Here is a 26,244-nt window from a genome sequence, read left to right on the forward strand (position 1 = left end):
GTCCCTCTCTCTCTCTCCCCCCCCGTCCCTCTCTCTCTCTCCCCCCCCGTCCCTCTCTCTCTCTCTCCCCCGTGTCCCTCTCTCTCTCTCCCCCGTGTCCCTCTCTCTCTCTCCCCCGTCCCTCTCTCTCTCTCCCCCATCCCTCTCTCTCCCCCGCTCCCCGTCACTTTCTCTCTCCCCGTCACTTTCTCTCTCTCTGTTTAAGTACAGTGCTGGAGATTGCGCAGATATAATTTTATGATATCACTGGCTATTGGCCAAGCCTCAGTAGTTTAAGTGCAGCACTTTACCCCATTGGTGGCCTCACGGGCTCGGAGTAATGTGCAGTTCCAGGCTCACCCTGCACCAATTCCATGACATGTACAAGCGGGAATCAGTCAGATCACAGGGGGATTTCAGACATTACGATCATTTTAATATTTCTTAAGAGGCAAGCAGCTGTATTATGCAGAGGCCTGATCACATCTCCCAACAATCGCGCAAAGCCCCTCCAATATAGTGAATGATTCCCAAGTGCCACCACTGTGGCTACACAGGCAAGTGCGGCAGCCATTGTTTTGGCACAGAAAGATCCCACCGCACCGACGCTGTGTGATTGAAGGAGGAATATTGTCCAGGACACCAGGAGAATAGTGAATAGATCATTACACAGGAACAGGAGGAGGCCATTCAGCCCCTCGAGCCTGTTACACGGGAACAGGAGGAGGCCATTCAGCCCCTTGAGCCTGTTCCACCATTCGATTAGATCCTTGCTGATCTGTATCGTAACTCCACTTCGCTCTGTATCCCTCGATCCCCTGACCCAACAAAAATCCATCGATCTCAGTCTGGAAAGCTCCAAATGACCCCCAGCACCCACAGCCTTTGGGGGAGAGAGTTCCCGATTCCCACGGCCCTTTGTGTGAAGAAGTGCTTCCTGACATCACCCTGAACGGCCGGGCTCTAATTTTCAGGTCCTGCCCCTTGTTCTGGACTCCCCCCACCAGAGGGAATAGTTTCTCTCACTCTACCCCATCAACTCCTTTCATCATCTTAAACCCCTCGATCAGATCCCCCCTTAATCTTCTACACTCGAGGGACACAAGCCCAATCTGTGCAACCTGTCCTTATCTGAAAGAGGGCATCTCCGACAGTCCAGCACTCCCTCAGTACTGCCCCTCCGACAGTACGGCGCTCCCTCAGTACTGCCCCTCCGACAGTGCGGCGCTCCCTCAGTACTGCTCCTCTGACAGTGCGCCGCTCCCTCAGTACTGCCCCTCTGACAGTGCGGGGCTCCCTCAGTACCGCCCCTCCGACTGTGCGGCGCTCCCTCAGTACTGCCCCTCCGACAATGCGGCGCTCCCTCAGTACTGCCCCTCCGATAGTGCGGCGCTCCCTCAGTACTGCCCCCCGACAGTGCAGCGCTCCCTCAGTACTGCCCCTCCGACAGTGCGGCGCTCCCTCAGTACTGCCCCTCCGACAGTGCGGAGCTCCCTCAGTACTGCCCCTCCGACAGTGCGGCGCTCCCTCAGTACTGCCCCTCCGACAGTGCGGAGCTCCCTCAGTACTGCCCCTCGATCGGGGAAGGGGTACACTGGGTCTGGAGTGCAGCGGCGGGCAAATCTAAAGATAAACCCGAGAGCACGGAGCTCCCGAGTACAACGAGCCCCAGAGATCAGTGGCCAAGAAAAATGTAATTAAAATCCTGACAAGTTGCATGGACTCGCTATTAAATCTGAATTATATCGGGCAGCTAATGAAATCAGGATCTCGTTTCAATGACAATCAGCCACAATATTTCAGTGAAAACTTCCTGTTTGAACTCTTGCTGCAACCAAATCTGTGCAGGAAGCGGTCACTGGACTTTAGGGGCTTCAGGGCCAGTCACAGGTCAGCAATTTGTCCCACAGAAATGAATTCTTCTGGCATAGCTCGGAAATTAAAGTTTGGCCGTGTCTTCTGACATAAACTCACCAAGGCTTCTTCGGCAGCACCTCCCAAACCTGCGACCTCTAACCCCTAGAAGGACAAGGGCAGCAGGCGCATGGGAACACCACCACCTCCACGTTCCCCTCCCAGTCACACACCATCCCGACTGGGAAATATATCGGCCGTTCCTTCATCGTCGCTGGGTCACAATCCTGGAACTCCCTCCCTAACAGCACTGTGGGAGCACCTTCACCACACGGACTGCAGCGGTTCAAGAAGGGGGCTCACCACCAGCTTCTCAAGGGGCAATTAGGGACGGGCAATAAATGCTGGCGAGGGAGAAACAGTCAAAGAATAAATGCACAGAAAGAACAGTCAGTTAGAACAAGACAGATAGTGTGAGAGAGAGACAGAGAGAGACAGACAGGGAGAAACCCAAGAGCGAGGGGGAGAGCGAGAGGGGGAGAGTGTGAGGGGGAGAGTGTGAGGGGGAAGAGCGCGAGGGGGAGAGCGCGATGGGGAGAGAAAGGGGGAGAGAGAGAGACAGACGGCAAGAGACCAACAGCGAGAAAGATAGAGAGAGAGTCAGAGAGAGAGAGTCAGGGAGAGAGAGACAGAGAGACAGAGAGACGAGAGTGCGAGAGAGAGACAGAGAGAGAGACAGAGAAAGAGAAACAGCCAGAGAGAGAGAGAGAGCCAGAGAGCCCGACAGCGAGAGACAGATAGCGAGAGAGAGAGAGAGAGAGAGAGAGAGAGACAGGGAGACGAGAGAGAGAAACAGACAGAGATAGAGGGAGAGAGACGGAGACAGAGAGAGAGAGCGAGCGAGCGAGAGAGAGAGAGAGACAGAGAGAGAGAGCGAGCGAGAGAGAGAGAGAGACAGAGAGAGAGAGCGAGCGAGAGAGAAAGAGAGGGCGAGACAGATATTTTCTGCCCATTCACAGTTAATGCGCTTGTTGTGTGAGAGGGGCAGGATGCAGGTCGGATTACACTCACTGCTCACTGCCAGCTCGTGACCTCGGGCACTCCACCCCTTACCCGTGGAATCTCCCTGGGGGTGTCTGATTTAATCACATGGCCCTCAAACAGCCGCGGTACTGCAGTTCCTCGGCGATGGGGGTCCGGGTCGCGGGATGGGAGTTGGGTTTCGGGAACTGCTGACCCGGATGATTTTCCCGGGGCTGCCTCGAGACTTCGGACACCCGAGGGAAGGGTCAGTGAGCTCAGGCCCCTGGGCCTCGGGACTCTGTCACCGGTCACTGGGGAACACAAGCAGGGGTGACCCTTACCGGTTTGGGGCAGTGGATGTACCGAGCCAGGCTGATGATCAGGTCGTGAGTGATGGGGTCCACCAGATTGCGGAAGCTGGCATACCTGCACAGGACGTCATCCAGTGAGGTCGATTCCATCCCCAGGTCCTACAACAAAGGCAGAAACAGAACAGTAAGACCGACTTGCATTTATATAGCGTCTTTCACAACCATGGGACGTCCCAAAGCGCTTTACGGCCAATTAAGTACTTTTGGAGTGCAGTCATTGTTGTAATGTGGGAAACGCAGCAGCCAATTTGCGCACAGCAAGCTCCCACAAACAGCAATGTGATAATGACCAGATAATCTGTGTTAGTGACAGAGGTTGAGGTAGGGCAGGCGGGCGGTTGTGTGCAGTCAGGCGGCTTCAACGATTACCTGCGAGGAGATCGGAGGCAGCTGTGTTCCACTCTAGCATCCCCAGTGGATACTGGGTGGTGTCGACCTGGGCTCGGTGGGTATCTCTCGCACCACTGAGTCAGAAGGTCGCGGGTTTGAGTCCCACTCCAGAGACTTTGAGCACAGAATCAAGGCAGTACTGAGGGAGTGCCGCACTGTCGGAGGGGCAGTACTGAGGGAGTGCCGCACTGTCGGAGAGGCAGTACTGAGGGAGCGCCGCACTGTCGGAGGGACAGTACTGAGGGAGCGCCGCACTGTCGGAGGGGCAGTACTGAGGGAGTGCCGCACTGTCGGAGGGGCAGTACTGAGGGAGTGCCGCACTGTCGGAGAGGCAGTACTGAGGGAGCGCCGCACTGTCGGAGGGACAGTACTGAGGGAGCGCCGCACTGTCGGAGGGGCAGTACTGAGGGAGCGCCGCACTGTCGGAGGGGCAGTACTGAGGGAGCGCCGCACTGTCGGAGGGGCAGTACTGAGGGAGCACCGCACTGTCGGAGGGGCGGTACTGAGGGAGCGCCACACTGTTGGAGGGGCAGTACTGAGGGAGTGCCGCACTGTCGGAGGGGCGGTACTGAGGGAGCGCCGCACGGTCGGAGGGGCAGTACTGAGGGAGTGCCGCACTGTCGGAGGGGCGGTACTAAGGGAGCGCCGCACTGTCGGAGGGGCAGTACTGAGGGAGCGCCGCACTGTCGGAGGGACAGTACTGAGGGAGTGCCGCACTGTCGAAGGGGCAGTACTGAGGGAGTGCCGCACTGTCGGAGGGGCAGTACTGAGGGAGCGCCGCACTGTCGGAGGGGCAGTACTGAGGGAGCGCCGCACTGTCGGAGGTGCCATCTTTGGACTGAGACATTAAACCGAGGCCACGTCTGCTCTCTCAGGTGGATGTAAAAGATCCCATGGCACTATTTTGAAGAAGAGCAGGGGAGTTCTCCAATATTTATTCCTCAACCAACATCACTAAAACAGATGATCTGGTCAGGATCACATTGCTGTGTGTGGGAGCTTGCTGTGCGCAAACTGGCTGCATTACAAGTGACTGTACTCCACAAGTCCTTTATTGGCTGTAAAGCGGTTTGAGATGTCCCACCTAACCCTTGCCATTCCTCCTCCTCACCCCTGCCCTCCCTCTACCCACCCCCTCCCTCTTCCTCCCCACCCCCGCCCTCCCTCTAGCCCCCCACCCCCACCGGCCCTCCCCCTTCCTCCGCCCCCCCCCCCCTCCCAGGCTGCGAATGCTGTATGCCTCCCACCCCAGGCTATGGAGGGAGGGGGGAATCAGGCAGGGTTCCTGTCCCCTGTCACTCAGCCCTGCTGGAATGTCTCGGACGACAGAGGAGGACAGTGGAATAGCTGGTGATACCCACTCTCCGGGGTGAAGAATGGGCATTGGGGTGAAGTTGCAGGAGCTTGTATGTGGAATGTTTCCAACGGGACAATCAGCAACTTGGGAGGGAAGGGGGAAGGGGAAATGATCAGACTGAACTTCTTGTTTAAATTTATCTGCAGAATAACTCAAGCGTGCTGTTTGCAATTCTATTCCCCAGTTCAGAACTGCTGCACAAACAGGAAATGGCAGGAGACGCATAACTCTCCCAGTGGCTAACTGGCGGGACTGGCAGGATCCAGCATTGCTAACGGGAATTGCTCATGGGCCTTCATTACATGGAGCGCGGCTCCGCTGGGAATGAAGACTCCAGACAGGAGATGCAACAACCCAGTCCGGCTCTGGGCTCTGTCTCTCTGGGGATATATCGGCCTGGGGGGGATATAGCGGGGCCGGTGGGGGGGGGGGGGGGGAATATATCAGTCTGGGGTGGGGGGGATATATTGGCCTGCGGGGATGGGAGATATATCGGTTTGGGGGGGGGGAGATATATCGGTCTGGGAGGGGGGGGGTTGGGGGGATACATCAGCCTGGCAGGGGGGGGGTGGAGAATATATCGACCTGGGGTGGGGGGGGATATATTGGCCTGGGGGGGGATATATTGGCCTGGGGTGGGGGGGGGATATATATTGGCCTGAGGGGGAGTGGGGGGGGGATATATTGGCCTGCTGGGGGGGGAATATATTGGCCTGGGGGGGAGGGGGGGGAGATATATTGGCCTGGGGGGGGGGGAGTGGGGGGGGATATATTGGCCTGGGGGGGAGATATATTGGCCCGGGGGTGGGTGGGAGTGGGGGGGGGATATATTGGCCTGGGGGGGGATATATTGGCCTGGGGAGGGGGGGGATATATATTGGCCTGGGGGGGGGATATATTGGCCTGGGGGGGCGGATATATTGGCCTGGGGGGGGGGGGGAGATATATTGGCCGGGGGGGGGGGAGTGGGGGGGGATATATTGGCCTGGGGGGGAGATATATTGGCCCGGGGGGTGGGTGGGAGTGGGGGGGGGATATATTGGCCCGGGGGGGGGGAGTGGGGGGGGGATATATTGGCCTGGGGAGGGGGGGGGGGAGATATATTGGCCTGGGGGGAGGAGGTGGATATACCGGCCTGCGCAGGGTGGCGGGGCGGAGATATATGGGCCTGGGAGGGTTGATTAAAGCATTCGATAAGGTGGAGATAGAAAAAAACAATTTCCTCGGTGGAGGGATTCCAGAACAATTCGAGCCAGGACGTTCAGGGGGTAAATCAGGACACAGTTCAAAGGGCAGTGGAAATCTGGAACTCTCTCCCCCAAAAGGCTGTGGGTGCTGGGGGTCAAATCAAACGTTGGATAGATTTTATGTTGGGTAAGGGTATCGAGGGACACAGAGCAAAGGCGGGCAGATGGAGCGGAGGTATAGATCAGGTATGATCTCATTGAATGGCGGAACAAACCCGAGGGGCTGAACGGCCTCTTCCTGCTCCGAAAACATTGATGACTAACTCTGCAGCTCACAGCCGGAGTCTGACAGTCAGCGCCCTCGGTGAATATCAGCACTGCTGGTCTGGGGCCAACACGTAGACACAGCTTTCCTACAATTAGCTGTAAATCCTGAGGCACGAGCCACAACTTCAGCCTTTCTGTGTGACGTCTGTGAGCAGAGGAGAGACGGATATTCCCCCAGAGACTAACAGATTGGATGGTTTTGTTTATTAGACTAACAGCTGTAAAAACGGGAACGGATTATTTATGGGTAGATGGGATAGTGGGGCGGAGTGAGTGAGACAGGGAAGGAGAGAGGGAGAGAGTCACACACACACACACACACACACACGAGAATGAGCAAGACTGGGAATGAGAGAGGGAGAGAGTCACGCACACACAAAGTGAGAATGAGCAAGAGTGAGTGAGACTGGGAACAAGAGGGAGGGAGAGAGTTACACACATACACACACACACACACACACACACACACGTGAGAGAGTGTGAGCGAGACTGGGAACGAGAGAGGGAGAGTGTTGTGTATCTGTAAAGCATGCACTTCCATGTTCCGCCACTAGGGAGCGCATCCCCTGATGTCCCAAGGGATCCCAGCACTGTATATAAGCCGGCCCCCTAAGGCCTGTTCCTCACTCTGGAGTGTCTTAATAAAGAATGAGGTCACTGTTACTTTAACCTCCCTGTGTGCGGTCTCATCTGTGTTAGGAACACAATAACTGGCGACGAGTATATGAATCCAACGCAAAGATGCAGCAAACTGTGGGCATCCTGGAGAAGTTCTCGGAGGGTGAGGACTGGAAAGCCTATATCGAATGGCTAGACCAGTACTTTGTAGCCAACAAGCTGGACGGACAAGGAAGCGCTGCAAAAAGGGGAGCGGTCCTCCTCACAGTCTGCGGGGCACCGACCTACAGTCTCATGAAGAATCTTCTGGTTCCGGTGAAACCCACAGATACGTCGTATGAGGAGCTGTGTACACTGGTTCAGGAGCATCTTAACCCGAGGGAGAGCGTGCTGATGGCGAGGTATCGGTTCTACACGTGCCAGCAATCTGAAGGTCAGGAAGTGGCTAGCTACGTCGCCGAGCTAAGGCGACTTGCAGGACAATGTGAGTTTGATGGCTACCTGGAGCAAATGCTCAGAGACTTTTTTGTACTGGGCATTGGCCACGAGACCATCCTACGAAAACTTTTGATTTTAGAGACACCGACCCTCAGTAAGGTCATTGCGATAGCACAGGCGTTTATGTCCACCAGTGATAACACCAAACAAATCTCTCAGCACACAAGTGCTAGCAATGTTCATAAATTAACTGGAACTGTGTTTGGGAGCAGAAATGTACAGGGTAGAAACTGCCAGCAGGCCTCAGGTGACCCAGATGACTCAGAGTCCGCAACAAAGGATGAATGCAAGGCAATTCACACCTTGTTGGCGTTGTGGAGGCTCCCATTCAACCTATTTATGCCGCTTCAAAGGGTATGTTTGCAAGAGCTGTGGAACAATGGGGCACCTCCAATGAGCTTGCAGACGAGCTGCAAGCTCTGCAAAACTGCCACCACGTGGCAGAGGAAGATCAGTCCATGGTGGATCAGAGCAATTTCGAGCCTCAGAGAGAGGAGGCAGATGCTGAAGTACACGGGGTGCACACATTTTCGATGAAATGTCCACCTATAATGCTAAATGTAAAATTGAATGGCTTACCCGTAACCATGGAACTGGACACTGGTGCTAGCCAATCAATCATGAGTAAAAAGATGTTTGAGAGACTGTGGTGCAACAAGGCAGTCAGACCAGCCCTGAGCCCCATCCACACGAAACTGAGAACGTACACCAAAGAGCTTATCACTGCCCTGGGCAGCGCCATGGTCAAGGTCACCTACGAGGGCACAGTGCACGAACTGCCACTCTGGATTGTCCCGGGCGATGGCCCCACACTGCTTGGAAGGAGCTGGCTGGGCAAAATCCGCTGGAACTGGGATGACATCCGAGCGCTATCACATGTCGATGAGGCCTCATGTACCCAGGTTCTTAACAAATTTCCTTCCCTTTTTGAGCCAGGCATTGGAAACTTTTCTGGGGTGAAGGTGCGGATCCACTTGGTCGCAGATACACGACCCATTCACCACAAGGCGCGAGCGGTACCTCACATGATGAGGGAGAGTGTGGAAATCGAGCTGGACAGGCTGCAACGCAAGGGCATCATCTCCCCAGTGGAATTCAGCGAGTGGGCCAGCCCGATTGTTCCAGTACTCAAAAGTGATGGCACGGTCAGGATTTGCGGCGATTATAAAGTAACTATTAATCGTTTCTCGCTACAGGACCAATACCCGCTAGCCAAGGCCGACGACCTATTTGCGACGCTGGCAGGAGGCAAGACATTCACCAAGCTCGACCTGACTTCGGCCTACATGACGCAAGAGCTGGAGGAGTCTTCGAAGGGCCTCACCTGCATCAACACGCACAAGGGACTGTTCATCTACAACAGATGCCCGTTTGGAATTCGGTCGGCTGCAGCGATCTTCCAGAGGATCATGGAGAGCCGACTCAAGTCGGTACCACGCACAGTGGTTTTTCAGGACGACATATTAGTCACGGGTCGGGACACCGCCAAGCACCTACAAAACCTGGAGGAGGTACTCCAGTGACTGGATCGCGTAGGGCTGCGGCTGAAGAGGTAGAAATGCGTCTTCATGGCAACAGAAGTGGAGTTTTTGGGGAGAAAGATCGCGGCGGACAGCATTCGGCCCACAGACGCCAAGACAGAGGCTATCAGGAACGTGCCCAGGCCACAGAACGTCACGGAGCTGCGGTCGTTCCTGGGACTCTTCAACTGTTTTGGTAACTTCCTACCGGGGTTAAGCACCCTTTCAGAGCCCCAACATGTGTTATTGCGTAAAGGTGAGAACTGGGTACGGGGAAAAAAACAAGTAATTGCTTTTGAGAAAGTCAGAAACATGTTATGCTTCAACAAGCTGCTTGTATTGTATAACCCGTGTAAAAAGACTTGTGCTAGCATGTGATGCGTCGTCGTACGGAGTCGGGTGTGTATTACAACAAGCTAACGTTGCGGGGAAGTTGCAACCTGTCGCCTATGCCTCCAGGAGCTTGTCTAAGGCCGAGAGGGCCTACAGCATGATTGAGAAAGAGGCATTAGCATGTGTGTTCGGGGTAAAGAAAATGCATCAGTACCTGTTTGGCCTCAAATTTGAGCTGGAAACCGATCACAAGCCCCTCACATCCCTGTTCGCTGAAAACAAGAGGATAAATACTAATGCCTCAGCCCGCATACAAAGGTGGGCACTCGCGCTATCAGCATATAACTATACCATCCGCCACAGGCCAGGCACCGAGAACTGTGCGGATGCTCTCAGTCGGCTACCATTGCCCACCACGGAGGTGGAAATGGCGCAGCCTGCAAACTTGCTGATGGTGGCACAGCCCGCAGACTTGTTGATGGTCATGGAAGTGTTTTAAAATGATAAATCACCTGTCACGGCCCGCCAGCTTAGGACTTGGACCAGCCAAGATCCTCTGCTGTCCCTAGTAAAAAACTGTGTACTGCATGGGAGCTGGGCCAGCATCCCGATTGAAATGCAAGAGCCAATCAAGCCATTCCAGTGGCGAAAGGACGAGCTGTCCATTCAGGCAGACTGCCTGTTGTGGGGTAACCGCGTAGTGCTACCCAAAAAGGGCAGGGAGACGTTCATCTCGGATCTCCACAGTACACACCCGGGTATAGTAATGATGAAAGCGATAGCCAGATCCCACGTGTGTTGGCCCGGTATCGACTCTGACTTAAGAGTCCTGTGTACGGCAATGCAGTGTGTGTGCTCAGTTGAGTAATGCGCCCAGAGAGGCACCACTAAGTTTGTGGTCCTGGCCCTCCAGACCATGGTCGAGGATCCATGTCGACTATGCGGGCCCGTTTCTCGGTAAAATGTTCCTGGTGGTGGTGGATGCTTTTTCAAAATGGATTGAATGTGAAATAATGTCGGGAAGCACCGCCACCGCCACCATTGAAAGCCTGAGGGCCATGTTTGCCACCCACAGCCTGCCTGACATACTGGTCAGTGACAACGGGCCATGTTTCACCAGTGCCAAATTTAAAGAATTCATGACCCGCAATGGGATCAAACATGTCACCTCGGCCCCGTGTAAACCAGCCTCCAATGGGCAGGCAGAGCGGGCAGTACAAACCATCAAACAGAGCCTTAAACAAGTCACAGAAGGCTCACTCCAAACCCGCCTGACCCGAGTACTGCTCAGCTACCGCACGAGACCCCATTCGCTCACAGGGGTGCCCTGGCTGAGCTACTCATGAAAAAGACACTTAAAACCAGACTCTCGCTGGTTCACCCCAACCTGCATGATCAGGTAGAGAGCAGGCGGCAGCAACAAAATGTAAACGATGGTCGCGCCACTGTGTCACGGGAAATTGATCTGAATGACCCTGTGTATGTGCTGAACTATGGATATGGTCCCAAGTGGATCGCGGGCACAGTGATAGCTAAAGAAGGGAGTAGGGTGTTTGTAGTCAAACTAGACAATGGACAAATTTGCAGAAAGCACCTGGACCAAATGAGACTGCGGTTCACAGACTGCCCTGAACAACCCACAGCAGACACCACCTTTTCCGAGCCCACAACACACACCCAATGGATCAACAACACCACACCGGACCAGGAAATCGAACCCATCACGCCCAACAGCCCAGCAAGGCCAGGCTCACCCAGCAGCCCTGCAGGGCCAACAACACGCCAGCCCAGCGAGGGCACAGCCAACACACCAGAACAGACATTTGTACCGAGGCGGTCCACCAGGGAAAGAAAGGCTCCCGACCGCCTCACCTTGTAAATAGTTTTCACTTTGATTTTGGGGCGGGGGGGTTGTTGTGTATCTGTAAAGCATGCATTCCCATGTTCCGCCACCAGGGAGCGCATCCCCTGAAGTCCCAAGGGATCCCAGCATCTCTTGGGAGCACTATATATAAGCCGACCCCTAAGGCCTGTTCCTCACTCTGGAGTGTCTTATTAAAGACTGAGGTCACTGTTACTTTAATCCTCCCTGTGTGCAGCCTCATCTGTGTCAGGAACACAATAGAGAGAGTCACACACACACACACAAACGTGAGAGAGGGAAGTGAGTGAGGCAGAGGCAAAATCAAAACCCCCTGGAATCATTGTAGAAATAATTGGGTTGGTCAATTCTGAACCTGTTTTGTTACTATCCGTAGTTTGCTGCTGTCTTTGAGTGAGTGAAAGTCTGCAAAAGATCAGTGCGACAGAGGCCAGGAGTCAAGTGCATGGGGACAATGAGGCAATTGGTTGTGCTTGGATTAATTTGACCAGCAGATTGGTTTGAATTCAAATGTATTTGTGGCAATTATAATAAATGTGACTATGAGGAAGTGACATCGGGCTGTGACAGGAAGTGTGTCACTTACAGCACCATTCCAATGTCACTGAAGTAGTCAAGAGATAAAGCTAGGCTTGCATTTATATAGTGCCTTTCACAACCTCAGGACATCCCAAACACTTCACAGGAAACACAGCAGCCAATTTGCACACAGCAAGTTCCCACAAATAGCAATGTCATGATGATCAGATCATCTGTTTTTTTAATGATGTTGGTTGAAGGATAAATATAGGCCAAGGCACCAGGGATAACGCCCCAGCACATCTTCAAAATAGTGAGGTGGGATCTTTTACTTCCATCTGAGAGGGCAGATGGAGTCTCGGTTTAACATCTCATCCAAAAGACGGCACCTCCAACAGTGCAGCACTCCCTCAGTACTGCCCCTCCGACAGTGCAGCACTCCCACAGTACTGCCCCTCCGACAGTGCAGCACTCCCACAGTACTGCCCCTCCGACAGTGCAGCACTCCCACAGTACTGCCCCTCCAACAGTGCAGCACTCCCACAGTACTACCCCTCCGACAGTGCAGCACTCCCACAGTACTGCCCCTCCGACAGTGCAGCACTCCCACAGTACTGCCCCTCCGATAGTGCAGCACTCCCTCAGTACTGCCCCTCCGACAGTGCGGCGCTCCCTCAGTACTGCCCCTCCGACAGTGCGGCACTCCCTCAGTACTGTCCCTCCGACAGTGCGGCGCTCCCTCAGCACTGCCCCTCTCGCTCAGGCCAACATCCCCAGCATCGAAGCACTGACCACACTCGACCAGCTCCGTTGGGCGTGCCACATTGTTCACATGCCCAACACAAGACTCCCAAAGCAAGCGCTCTACTCGGAGTTTCAACACGTCAAGCGATCCCCAGGTAGACAGAGGAAACGCTACAAGGACACCCTCAAAGCCTCCCTGATAAAGTGCAACATCCCCACCGACACCTGGGAGTCCCTGGCCAAAGACCGCCCTAAGTGGAGGAAGTGCATCCGGGAGGGCGCTGAGCACCTCGAGTCTCGTCGCCAAGAGTGTGCAGAAACCAAGCGCAGGCAGCGGAAAGAGCGTGCGGCAAACCAGACTCCCTACCCACCCTTTCCTTCAACCACTGTCTGTCCCACCTGTGACAGAGACTGTAATTCCCATATTGGACTGTTCAGTCACCTGAGAACTAACTTTTAGAGTGGAAGCAAGTCTTCCTCGATTCCGAGGGACTGCCTGTGATGATGATGTATATTATAGAGAATAGCAGCCCTGTGTATGTTATAGAGAATAACAGTCTCTGTGTATATTATAGAGAATAGCAGCCCCTGTGTATATTATAGAGAATAGCAGTCCCTGTGTATATTATAGAGAATAGAAGCCCCTGTGTATATTATAGAGAATAGTAGCCCCTGTGTATATTATAGAGAATAGCAGTCCCTGTGTATATTATAGAGAATAGCAGCCCCTGTGTATATTATAGAGAATAGCAGCCCCCGTGTATATTATAGAGAATAGCAGTCACTGTGTATATTATAGAGAATAGCAGTCCCTGTGTATATTATAGAGAATAGCAGCCCCTGTGTATATTATAGAGAATAGTAGCCCCTGTGTATATTATAGAGAATAGCAGTCCCTGTGTATATTATAGAGAATAGCAGCCCCTGTGTATATTCGAAACATTGAAACATAGAAATTTACAGCGCAGAAGGAGGCCATTTCGGCCCATCATGTCCGCGCTGGCCGACAAAGAGCCGCATGGCCCTTGGTCACCAGCCCTAAAGGTTACATATAAACAGATGAACAATGACAGAAAAGCAAAGAGCACCCAGCCCAACCAGTCCGCCCCACACAACTGTGACACCCCTTATACTGAAACATATTACAGAGAATAGCAGCCCCTGTGTATATTATAGAGAATAGCAGTCCCTGTGTATATTATAGAGAATAACAGTCCCTGTGTATATTATAGAGAATAGCAGCCCCTGTGTATATTATAGAGAATAACAGTCCCTGTGTATATTATAGAGAATAGCAGCCCCTGTGTATATTATAGAGAATGGCAGCCCCTGTGTATATTATAGAGAATAGCAACCCCTGTGTATATTATAGAGAATAACAGTCCCTGTGTATATTATAGAGAATAGCAGCCCCTGTGTATATTATAGAGAATAGCAGCCCCTGTGTATATTATAGAGAATGGCAGCCCCTGTGTATATTATAGAGAATAGCAGCCCCTGTGTATATTATAGAGAATTGCAGCCCCTGTGTATATTATAGAGAATAGCAGTCCCTGTGTATATTATAGAGAATAGCAGCCCCTGTGTATATTATAGAGAATAGCAGTCCCTGTGTATATTGTAGAGAATAGCAGCCTCTGTGTATATTAGAGAATAGCAGCTTGTCTATATTATAAAGGGCAGTCACTGTGTATATTTTATGGTATGCAGAATCAGTGTACCTGTATATCATAACGCACGAGAAAATGAGATAAACATGTGACAGCCAAGGGGCGAGTGCTGAGAGACTGCAAGGCGTTTATTGGAGGCAGGATTGAGACCCATGAGCATTTTTGTGACACTGCATTCAATCCAGTCGAGAGTTTGATATCGGTGGAGAGGCCCCTTCACTTGCAGATACACTCTGAATAATGTGCCGATATTCTCTCCGCTTCCATCAGGCTGATCTAATGCAGCATTAATGGCTCGGCAATAATACAACAGCTGTGATCGAGGGAGCTCGCAGCTCAATGCCTCGCTTTGCAATCAGTCTGTCAGTCCCCAGTCAGTCAGCCAGCTCGGCACTGAATACTCCAGTAATTTCGCAAATCAATCCCGCACCAAACAGCTTCACTTATTCCTGTTCATTTTCAAATGAAAACCCAAATGTACTGACATTTTGTTAAATTGCAATATCATGAGAGCAGCATGCCCCGGGATGCCCCAGGGAACAGGGTGGTGTCAAGGGGCTGCTGGGTTGGCTGGACTCCGGGCGGGTTTGGGACTGCCAGGAGAAATAAATCAATCAGACCGGGTCCTGGTTTCTAGTCGCTGGCCACAGGCTCCAGCTGGACAGTGTGTATGGACACCCCAAGTATGGGCATCTGTGATGCCTCTGTAGTGGAATAGCTGGCCAATTATCAATGACTAAGCGCACACATGAAGATTGGGCACTAGGGCGTGGTGCCGGAGGGCAGACGGACCATATCCCTGAGGAGGCAGGCAGTGGCCGGCAAGGCGGGCATGTGTTCCCTCTCTGGCCCTTGAGAAGGTAATGATGGGACTTCTATGGTCAGTCAGCATCGCTGGAGAGCAGAGGAGAAAACTAGAGAGAGACACAAGGTGAAGGACGGCACACCAAAGGGAGCAGAGCCGGCTTAGATTTCAGCTTCTGTTGGCAGCCGGTGTTTCTGATATAGGGCGCAGCACGTTCTTTACGGTAATGGTGCCATAAAATGATAGATCATCGACACAAGCAGTGCAAAGGTCACGCATCGATCGTTGGCACTCACATCCTTGTTCACTTTTTCTCCGCAAGGAGTCAAATCAGTTTAACAGGAGCAGAAGTTTCTGATGGAGACAACCTTTAGGGACAAATGGATCCTATTACTCAGCCCCAAACACCTGCCAGAGATGATGAAGGCGTGCGCCTGAGGTAAGTGAAGTACATGGCTCGACTTATTACTGTCACAATCCAACACTGAAGGCTAGCGTGCCTAGGAGCCCGACTGAGCCCAGCACTGGGGTTCATTTCCAGAGGGATAGAATGGAAAAGCAGAGAAGTTATGTTAAACCTGTATTGAACCTCGGTTTAGACCGCACGCTGCACTGTGAACTGTTCCGGTCTCTGTATTATAAAAAGGATATCGAGGCACAGGAGAGGGTGCAAGACAGGTTTACAAGGATGACACCAGAACTAGAGGTTATAACTATCGGGTAAGACTGAACAGGCTGGGGTTCTTGTCTCTGGAAAAGAGAATGCTGAGGGTGAGCTGATAAAGGGCTTTAAGATTATGAAAGGGTTGGATCGGGTAGAAGATTCCACTTGTGGGGGAGACCAGAACTCGGGGCCATCAATATCAGACAGTCACTAATAAATCCAATGGGGAATTCAGGAGAAACTTCTTTACCCAGAGAGAGGTGAGAATGTGGAACTCGCTGCCACAGGGAGGGGTTGAGGTGAATAGTATCGATGTATTTAAGGGGAGGCTGGATAAACACATGGGGGAGAAGGGAATAGAAGGATATGCTGGTAGAAGAAAGGAGAGGCATGTCTATAGCCCCTTTCACAATCTCAGGGCGCCCCAAAGCGCTTTACAACCAATGAAGCACTTTTGAAGATTAGTCACTGTCGTCTCTGAGCCCCCAATAAATATGTAAATGAGCTGACCCACGAACATTAAACGCTCTTTGCGTCTCCCCGCTTCGCTTCCCATTTCATTCAGATGCACCCGGACACGGAAACTGACCTCAATAGGTTGTAACAAACTTGATAGGGACAACAGGAAAACCAGGGGATCAATATTACCGAAATATCGACAGCACCGGACATTCACCAATCGTTGCTCAATCCCTGTTCGCACGGCAAAGTCATTCATTGGTGATGTTAAAATGTGAGATCAAACAGGAGTCTCTCTGTCAACCCCTTCCCCTTTGTATACACTCTCACTCACTCACTCACTCCTCCCACAGCCCATGTACACTCTCCCCTATCAAGGACTCGACTGCAGTCCAACTTTAGGGAGGATGTGAAGACTTTAGAGAGGGAGCAGAAAAGATTTACAAGAATGATTCCAGGGATGAGGGGCTTCAGTGACGTGGATAGACTGGAGAAGCTGGGGTTGTTCTCCTTGGAGCAGAGAAGGTTGAGAGGAGATTTGATCGAGGTGTTCAAAATTATGAGGGGTCTGGACAGAGTAGAGAGAGAGAGAGACTGTTCCCATTGGCAGGTTGAGAACCAGAGGACACAGATTTAAGGTGATTGGCAAAAGAACCAAAGGCCACACAAGGGAAAACTTTTTTACGCAGCGAGTGGTTAGGATCTGGAATGCGCTGCCCGAGAGGGCGGTGGAGGCAGACTCAATCATGGCTTTCAAAAGGGAATTGGATAAGTATCTGACAGAAAAACATTTTCAGGACTACGGGGAAAGGGCAGGGGAGTGGGACTAACTGAGGGGCTCTTGCAGAGAGCCGGCACGGGCTCGACGGGCCGAATGGCCTCCTTCCGTGCTGTAACCATTCTATGATGCTATGACTCTGTCCACCCACTGAATCCCCTCCCACAGCCCATGTACACACTCCCCTATCACAGACTCTCCCCACCCATTGAATCTCCGGACACCAGGTCCACAGATACTGGGCTGGACATTATAATGTTAAGCACCAGCGCCAGGCTGGGCTGAGGACACAATGGGTTAAATAGTTGTCAGGATCTGGCCAGGTGCTGCCAAGGTCTCACAGCGGGAATGGATTGAGGAAAGGAGAGAGATTCTAGATTTTTCCATCTGCTGCACACAGAGCCCTGGAGCACACAGGCTGTAAACACAACCAGATGTTTTCAAAGCCAGGATCGTTGCTTTCTGTTGGTGAAGCTAGAGGCAGCCTCAACAGAAAGCTAGGGTCCCGTGCAGGATCTTGTGCAGAGATCCCCCCGTGCAGGGACACCCGACACCCCCGTGCAGGGACCGTCCCGTGCAGGGGTACCCCCATGCAGGGACACCCCCTCCTGTGCAGGGTCTCTACCCCCTCCCCGCCCCGTGCAAGGACACCCGACACCCCCGTGCAGGGACCATCCCGTGCAGGGGTACCCCCATGCAGGGACACCCCCTCCTGTGCAGGGTCCCCCAGTGCAGGGGTCCCATGCAGGGCCCTCTGCTCTCGGAGCCAGCACTCCCATATCACCTGAGGCTGTGTAAAGTGCCACCAGAGGCAGCCCACCCTGCCGCAGGAAGGCGTTTTGTTCTCTCCCACAGCGTGTAAGCACCATGTGACCGTGTCATTGGGTCTAGTGTTTCATTCAGGCTGTGCGGAAGCCACGCAACGTGTTGGTGCCACTGACACCGAGGTCCTGCACAATTCAGCAGCACCTCCAATCGAAACATGCAAGGAACACCCTTTCTCGTTACAACCAGCTCCTCCCAACACTGGGCTTAGCAAATCCAGGTGTACACTGGGAATGCTCTAGTCTTTGTGAGATCCACAAGACCCACACTCCCAGGGCAGGTACAGCACGGGGTTAGATACAGAGTAAAGCTCCCTCTACACTGTCCCATCAAACACTCCCAGGGCAGGTACAGCACGGGGTTAGATACAGAGTAAAGCTCCCTCTACACTGTCCCATCAAACACTCCCAGGGCAGGTACAGCACGGGGTTAGATACAGAGTAAAGCTCCCTCTACACTGTCCCATCAAACACTCCCAGGGCAGGTACAGGGGGTTAGATACAGAGTAAAGCTCCCTCTACACTGTCCCATCAAACACTCCCAGGGCAGGTACAGCACTGTGTTAGATACAGAGTAAAGCTCCCTCTACACTGTCCCATCAAACACTCCCAGGGCAGGTACAGGGGGTTAGATACAGAGTAAAGCTCCCTCTACACTGTCCCATCAAACACTCCCAGGGCAGGTACAGCACTGTGTTAGATACAGAGTAAAGCTCCCTCTACACTGTCCCATCAAACACTCCCAGGGCAGGTACAGCACGGGTTAGATACAGAGTAAAGCTCCCTCTACACTGTCCCATCAAACACTCCCAGGGCAGGTATAGCACGGGGTTAGATACAGAGTAAAGCTCCCTCTACACTGTCCCATCAAACACTCCCAGGGCAGGTACAGCACGGGTTAGATACAGAGTAAAGCTCCCTCTACACTGTCCCATCAAACACTCCCAGGGCAGGTACAGCACTGTGTTAGATACAGAGTAAAGCTCCCTCTACACTGTCCCATCAAACACTCCCAGGGCAGGTACAGCACGGGTTAGATACAGAGTAAAGCTCCCTCTACACTGTCCCATCAAACACTCCCAGGGCAGGTACAGCACGGGTTAGATACAGAGTAAAGCTCCCTCTACACTGTCCCATCAAACACTCCCAGGGCAGGTATAGCACGGGGTTAGATACAGAGTAAAGCTCCCTCTACACTGTCCCATCAAACACTCCCAGGGCAGGTACAGCACGGGTTAGATACAGAGTAAAGCTCCCTCTACACTGTCCCATCAAACACTCCCAGGGCAGGTACAGCACGGGTTAGATACAGAGTAAAGCTCCCTCTACACTGTCCCCATCATCATCATCATAGGCAGTCCCTCGAAATCGAGGAAGGCTTGCTTCCACTCTAAAAGTGAGTTCTCAGGTGACTGAACCGTCCAATACAGGAATTACAGTCTCTGTAACAGGTGGGACAGACAGTGGTTGAGGGAAGGGGTGGGTGGGACTGGTTTGCCGCACGCTCCTTCCGCTGCCTGCGCTTGTTTTCTGCATGCTCTCGGCGACGAGACTCGAGGTGCTCAGCGCCCTCCCGGATGCTCTTCCTCCACTTAGAGCGGTCTTTGGCCAGGGATTCCCAGGTGTCGGTGGGGATGTTGCACTTTATCAGGGAGGCTTTGAGGGCATCCTTGAAACATTTCCTCTGCCCACCTGGGACTCGCTTGCTGTGTAGGAGTTCCGAGTAGAGCGCTTGCTTTGAGAGTCTCGTGTCGGGTATGCGGATGATGTGGCCTGCCCAACGGAGCTGGTCAAGTGTGGTCAGTACTTTGATGCTGGGGATGATGGCCTGATCGAGAACACTGATGTTGGTGCGTCTGTCCTCCCAGGGGATTTGCAGGATCACGCGGAGGCAACTTTGGTGGTATTTCTCCAGCGATTTGAGGTGTCTGCTGTATATGGTCCACGTCTCTGAGCCATACAGGAGGGCGGGTATCACTACAGCCCTGTAGACCATCAAACACTCCCAGGACAGGTACTGCATAGCATGTGTTAGATACAGACTAAAGCTCCCTCTACACTGCCTCAAGAATGTGACTCATCATCAACCCTAGCATGCAACAGAGAAAAGAAGCTTTCATCCCAGAAGTCTTAACCGGATGGACACCCGGTTCCAAAGCTGAAAGACCAGTGTCTCGCCCAGTCCATATACAAGCTGTTCCCCACCCAGGGTTCTCTGCTGGAGTCTGGAGCTCAATTGTGGCAAGGATTCAGCTTGGCTGTGAATACTCTGCTCCCACTCTCCCCCACGGACTAACCTCCTGAAAGTCACTATCGAGGCTCGCTCACTCAGGGACAGAGGCGGAACCAGCACCCACTTTGGTGAGGCCACACCTGGAGTACTGGGCAGAGTCTCGGTCTCCGTATCTAAGGATATACCTGCCTTGGAGGCGGTGCAGCAAAGGTTCACGAGATTGATTCCTGGGATGAGAGGGCTGTCCTATGAGGAGAGATTGAGTAGAATGGGCCGATACTCTCTGGAGTTTAGAAGAATGAGAGGTGATCTCATTGAAACATATCAGATTCTGAGGGGGATTGACAGGGTAGATGCTGAGAGGTTATTTCCCCTGGCTGGAGAGTCTAGAACCAGGGGGCACAGTCTCAGGATAAGGGGTCGGCCATTTAAGACTGAGATGAGGAGGAATTTCTTCACTCAGAGGATTGTGAATCTTTAGAATTCTCTGCCCCAGAGGGCTGTGGATCTGAATTTTTGAATATATTCAAGGCTGAGATCAATAGATTTTTGGACTCGAGGGGCATCAAGGGATATGGGGGTCGGGCAGGAAAGTGTTGAGGTCAATGATCAGCCATAGTCTTATTGAATGGCGGAGTAGGCTCGAGCTGTATGGACTCCTGCTCCTATTTCTTACATTCACTGAACTGTACCCCAGGAGGTTGTGTTCTCGGGAGCAGGAGAGAAGCTGCTTGGTCCTCCTGTTGCTATCTGATCCGATCCCGAGGAATGTCCTGTTATTTCCCACTTGGAGGTTGGTTACATTTTTCCCCACAGTGACCAGACACTGCCCAGGCTGGAACTCGGAGAGAATCCTACGAATTCCCAACATCAGCACAGACAAGGGTGGTCGGAACTGGAGCTCTCCTGCTCCTACATTGACCTACAGAATCCCAAGGGTCAGTCAGTCCACAGAACAAGAGGTAACAAGTGAGGTGACAGCTTGTGATGTAATATTACATACTATTTACAGCACAGAATTAGGCCATTCAGCCCCCCCGCTCCGTGCCGAATGTCCGGCCCCCCCCACCCCGCTCCGTGCTGAGTGTCCGGCCCCCCCGCTCCGTGCTGAGTGTCCGGCCCCCCCGCTCCGCGCCGAATGTCCGGCCCCCCCACCCCGCTCCATGCTGAGTGTCCGGCCCCCCCGCTCCGTGCTGAGTGTCCGGCCCCCCCGCTCCGTGCTGAGTGTCCGGCCCCCCCGCTCCGCGCCGAATGTCCGGCCCCCCCACCCCGCTCCATGCTGAGTGTCCGGCCCCCCCGCTCCGTGCTGAGTGTCCGGCCCCCCCGCTCCGTGCTGAGTGTCCGGCCCCCCCGCTCCGCGCCGAATGTCCGGCCCCCCCCCACCCCGCTCCATGCTGAGTGTCCGGCCCCCCCGCTCCGTGCTGAGTGTCCGGCCCCCCCCCCGCTCCGTGCCGTGTCCGGCCCCCCCGCTCCGTGCCGAGTGTCCGCCCCCCCGCTCCGTGCCGAGTGTCCGCCCCCCCACCCCCTGCTCCGTGCCGAGTGTCCGCCCCCCCCCCCGCTCCGTGCCGAGTGTCCGGCCCCCCGCTCCGTGCCGGGGTTTATGCTCCACACCAGCCCCCTCCCACCCTCTCCATCTCCCCCCATCACCATATCCTTCTATTCCTTTCTCCCCCATGTGTTTATCCAGCCTCCCCTTAAATACATCGATACTATTCACCTCAACCCCTCCCTGTGGCAGCGAGCTCCACATTCTCACCCCTCTCTGGGTAAAGAAGTTTCTCCCGAATTCCCCATTGGATTTATTAGTGACTGTCTGGTATTGATGGCCCCGAGTTCTGGTCTCCCCACAAGTGGGAACATCGTCTCTACGTTTACAGAAATGGAGAACTTGGATTTAATTAGCACCTTTCACCTCCTCAAAGCACAATCAATTAATGAAATACTTTTGAAGTGCAGTCACTGTTGTAATGTAGGAAACATGGCAGCCAAATTGCGCACAGCAAGCTCCCATAAACTGCAATGCAAAAATGATCAGATAATCGGTTTTAGGTGTAACTTGGTTTAGAGATAAATGTTGGCCAGGATTCCACTGCTCTTCTTCAAATTGTGTCATATGATCTTTTACATCCACCTGAGAGGGCAGACGGCACCTTCAATAATGCAACACTCCCTCAGCATTGCCCCTCCGACAGTATGGCACTCCCTCAGCACTGCCCCTCCGACAGAACGACGCTACCTCAGTACTGCCCCTCCGACAGTATGGCACTCCCTCAGCACTGCCCCTCCGACAGTGCGGCGCTCCCTCAGTACTGCCCCTCCAACAGTGCGACGCTCCCTCAGTACTGCCCCTCCAACAGTACGGCACTCCCTCAGCACTGCCCCTCCGACAGTGCGGCGCTCCCTCAGTACTGCCCCTCCGACAGTACGGCACTCCCTCAGCACTGCCCCTCCGACAGTACGGCGCTCCCTCAGCACTGCCCCTCCGACAGTGCGGCGCTCCCTCAGCACTGCCCCTCCGACAGTGCAGCACTCCCTCAGTACTGCCCCTCCGACAGAGCAGCACTCCCTCAGCACTGCCCCTCCGACAGTGCGGCGCTCCCTCAGTACTGCCCCTCCGACAGTGCGGCGCTCCCTCAGTACTGCCCCTCCGACAGTGCGGCGCTCCCTCAGTACTGCCCCTCCGACAGTGCGGCGCTCCCTCAGTACTGCCCCTCTGACAGTGCAGCACTCCCTCAGAACTGCACTAGGGGTGCCAGCCTAGATTTATGTGCTCAAGTCTCTGAAGTGGGACTTGAACCCACAACCTTCTGACTGCACATAGGACCCGTGCCTGATCATTGGATCCAGGACGTGCCCCTGCCCAGCCTCTGCAGGACTATAAAGGACACTGTGCCTCCCCCAGAGAAAAACCCAAAATCAAACAGCGCAATTCAAATTGGATTGAGGATTATGACGAGGAATGAGAAAGTCACAGGCTGAGAGAGTTCAGAAAGGATTCATAATCTTAATCTTCACGGTTTAGGAAGGGATGAGAAATGTAGCACGATTACAGAAGTGGTGAGCAATCAGCCGTACTTGAGAAGATTGCACATTTAAAACCGTGAAGCTTTAACGGAACGATCAGTAAACTCTGCACGTTTTGCTTTTCTCTCTCGGTTTGGTGGAGTTTTTGAAAGATTTGAACAAAGGGTGCTGTTGAATGGTGAGTGCCAAGGCTGGCTGTGAGTGAGATGGCACTGAGCGCGAGCAACCGAACGGATAGAATGTCTGAAACGTCTCAGCCCAGTTAACTGCTGCCCTTCCAGTACAATTCAGCCCTCCCGTACTCACCGACTCCGACAAACCTGGTAATGTCAGCTGTCACTCTCCACAAACTAACCCAACACAAATAGACAGAAGTTAAGAGAACATCACAAGTGTTTTCACATTCTGTTTTTAGAAGGGGTGAGATATTTCAGAGAATCATAAAATCATACAGCGTGGAAGGCGACTATTCAGCCCATCGTGTCTATGCCGGCTCTTCAAAAGAGCGACCCAATTAGTCGTACTTCGCTGTGGTTCGGTTGATGTCCAAACGAGCGCCGCAGGGCAGGAAATGGTCGGGTACCCACAATCGGCCGCTGACCTAAGCCGGCAGTCACAGGGGGCACTAACACTGACCTCAGGTCCCTGGGCTAATGAGCCATGGGTTGCTGCTCCTGATCACTGTCCAGTGAGCTCTGCTAGCCAGTGTGAGAGTGAGAGTGAGAGTGAGAGTGAGAGTGAGAGAGTGAGAGAGAGTGAGAGTGTGAGAGTGTGAGAGTGTGAGAGTGTGAGAGTGTGAGAGCAAGAGTGTGTGAGAGCAAGAGCGTGAGTGTGAGAGTGAGAGTGTGAGAGTGAGGGAGTGAGAGTGTGGACAGGATTGGCCTTGGCTGTAACATCTTCCAGGGTTGAATAGTTTACTAACTGAAGAGCCTCGTACATGCAAAACACAAACTAGGGTGAAATAAGGGAGGATTTAACGTGTCAACCTCTGAGGAGGGGAATGAATCGAGGGGTGGTGGGGTGTCCTGTTTATCAACGAGAATAATGGTGTACGAGATTGAAAGCAAGAGTCAGGGACTACTGCCCAGTCAATGACCCACTGAGGGGCACACAGGGTGCTAAACACTGGCACTCACTGTGGATTTGGAAAGATAGTTTACTCCAGCCCTTCATGAACCCTACTCACTCCCTCCCTCCCTCGTTCCCTCCCTCTGTTGCACCCTCCCTCCCTCAGTTGTTCCCTCACATAATATTCAAGCACTTCAACGGCGCCTGGGATAGCAGAGCCTGGAACCCGGTCTGGCAGGGACCGCGCTTACATTAAAGTTTAGGAAATACCCAGTTGGTGGGCGAGGGAGGGGAAGGTGGGCGAGGGAGGGGGTGCTGGGCGAAAGAGGAGGTGGAGGTGGGCGAGGGAGGGGGTGCTGGTCGAGGGAGGGGGCGCTGGAGGGGGCGCTGGGCAAGGGAGGGGGCGCTGGGCGAGGGAGGAGGGGGTGCTGGGCGAGGGAGGAGGAGGAGGTGGGCAAGGGAGGAGGGGGAGGTGGGCGAGGGAGGAGGGGGAGGTGGGCGAGGGAGGAGGGGGAGGTGGGTGAGGGAGGAGGGGGTAGTGGGCGAGGGAGGAGGTGCTGGGCGAGGGAAGGGGCACTGGGCGAGGGAAGGGGGCACTGGGCGAGGGAGTGCTGGGCAAGTGAGGAGGGGGAGGTGGGCGAGGGAGGAGGGGAAGGTGGGCGAGGGAAGGGGGCACTGGGCGAGGGAGGACAAGCTCGCCCTCTGAATCACCGAGAGAGAGAGGGGACGCAGGCCACTCACCTGTCGGAGGCTCTTCAGTAAGTTGGTGGCCTCCTCCTGCCTGCCCTGCTTGGCCAGTGTCACCATGTCCTGGATCATGCCGATGCGCTTGTGGTAGGGCGGAGGGATGGGGATCCGTGCACTCCGGTCTCCTGACTTCAGCACAAAGGGGGAGAAGAAGTCGGCTCTCTCCAGGGACGGGGTCTTTTTCTTGCAGCTCTCTGCTGACCCTGAAGGCTGCCTCCCCTTGGTCTGCTTGCCTCCCATGGCCGAATTGCCCGCAGAGTCCTGGCTCCTGCCAACGTCAGATCAGCATTCCAGGTCTTGGCAACTCCCCATCGTGGGCAATCTCCTGCACAAACATCACCCTCAGAGCGGGAGTCCAGCAGACACTTACACCATCACTTGGCCACGCTTCAGATATCGATCCATATCGATTAGAATCGAATATACCAAGCCAAACCAACTGATGCAGCAGATTGGTGTTTTTTTAAATCCAAGTTTGCTGACTGTCTTTCTGATCACTTTGCAATTGCCTATTTGCTGTTTTTTTAAAAAAACATTCCGCCCCGAATATCGATTAGAGTCGATACCAGGGCGGCTGGAGCAGAGTCAGAGAAGGGATTTTGCCCAAGAGGGCAGCGAGGTTGTCCCGGGTGCCGGGAGAGGGAACGGTCCGATTGCAGCTTCTCAAATGCAACCAACTCCAGCCGGATAAATCGCATCGATTAGAATCAGACAGAAGAGAAGAAATACTGAGACAGAAAGCAGGCAGCGGCTCCGGGTTCAGACCAGAGTCCCGGGAAAGTGCAGGGACACAAGAGACAGAACAAAGCCCCCGCCGGCGAGGTATCGGCTCCCCCCCTCTGGCCGATTGCAATCGGTTGGGGCAGCGCTGACTCTGCGCCGCCACTTTCCGGCGTTCGCTGCCCGGGCTCCGCTCCGCTCCCCGCAATCCTCCCCGCTCCTTAAAGGCGGCTGGCCGCCTGCTCCAGCTATTTAAACTCGGCCAACAACAAAAGCCAAGCGATGGCCGTGGGGCGGGGCGGGGCGGCTGTGGTTAACTCCTTGCAGCACAGCCCACACTCAGCCTCGCCGAGCCAGCGGATTCTCAAAGTCACCGTCACAGCAAGACTTGCATTTCTGTAGCGCCCTTCTCCACCTCAAGACGTCCCGCAGCAATGCATGGCCAATCAGCCACTATTGTTTTTGAAGGGCGGCCACTGTGGTAATATGGGAAACACAGCGGCCAATTTGCGCACAGCAAGCTCCCACACACAGCAATGTGATAATGACCAGATAATCTGTTTTAGTGATGTTGGTCAAGGGATAAATATTGACCGGGCAGTCTCGGTTTAAAGTCTCATCTAAAAGAAGGCCCCTCCGACAGTGCGGCA

General features: G+C 53.8%; 1 protein-coding gene across 1 annotated transcript in view; it reads right to left on the reverse strand.

The window, feature by feature from the left end:
• lrrc75a (leucine rich repeat containing 75A) overlaps window positions 1–25,804 on the reverse strand; it is a 58,969-nt gene extending 33,165 nt beyond the window's left edge. Inside the window, exons 1-2 of the mRNA XM_070856891.1 lie at window positions 24,869–25,804; window positions 3,198–3,326 (exon numbers count right to left, since the gene is read on the reverse strand). Of these exons, the coding sequence (XP_070712992.1) occupies window positions 3,198–3,326; window positions 24,869–25,114 (375 nt within the window). The 5' untranslated portion in view covers window positions 25,115–25,804. The remainder of the gene's footprint in view (window positions 1–3,197; window positions 3,327–24,868) is intronic.
• Between the last annotated feature and the right edge of the window lie 440 nt (window positions 25,805–26,244).

This window comes from Pristiophorus japonicus, chromosome 16 (genome assembly GCF_044704955.1).
Source record: "Pristiophorus japonicus isolate sPriJap1 chromosome 16, sPriJap1.hap1, whole genome shotgun sequence".
Taxonomy (NCBI): Eukaryota; Metazoa; Chordata; class Chondrichthyes; family Pristiophoridae; genus Pristiophorus; species Pristiophorus japonicus.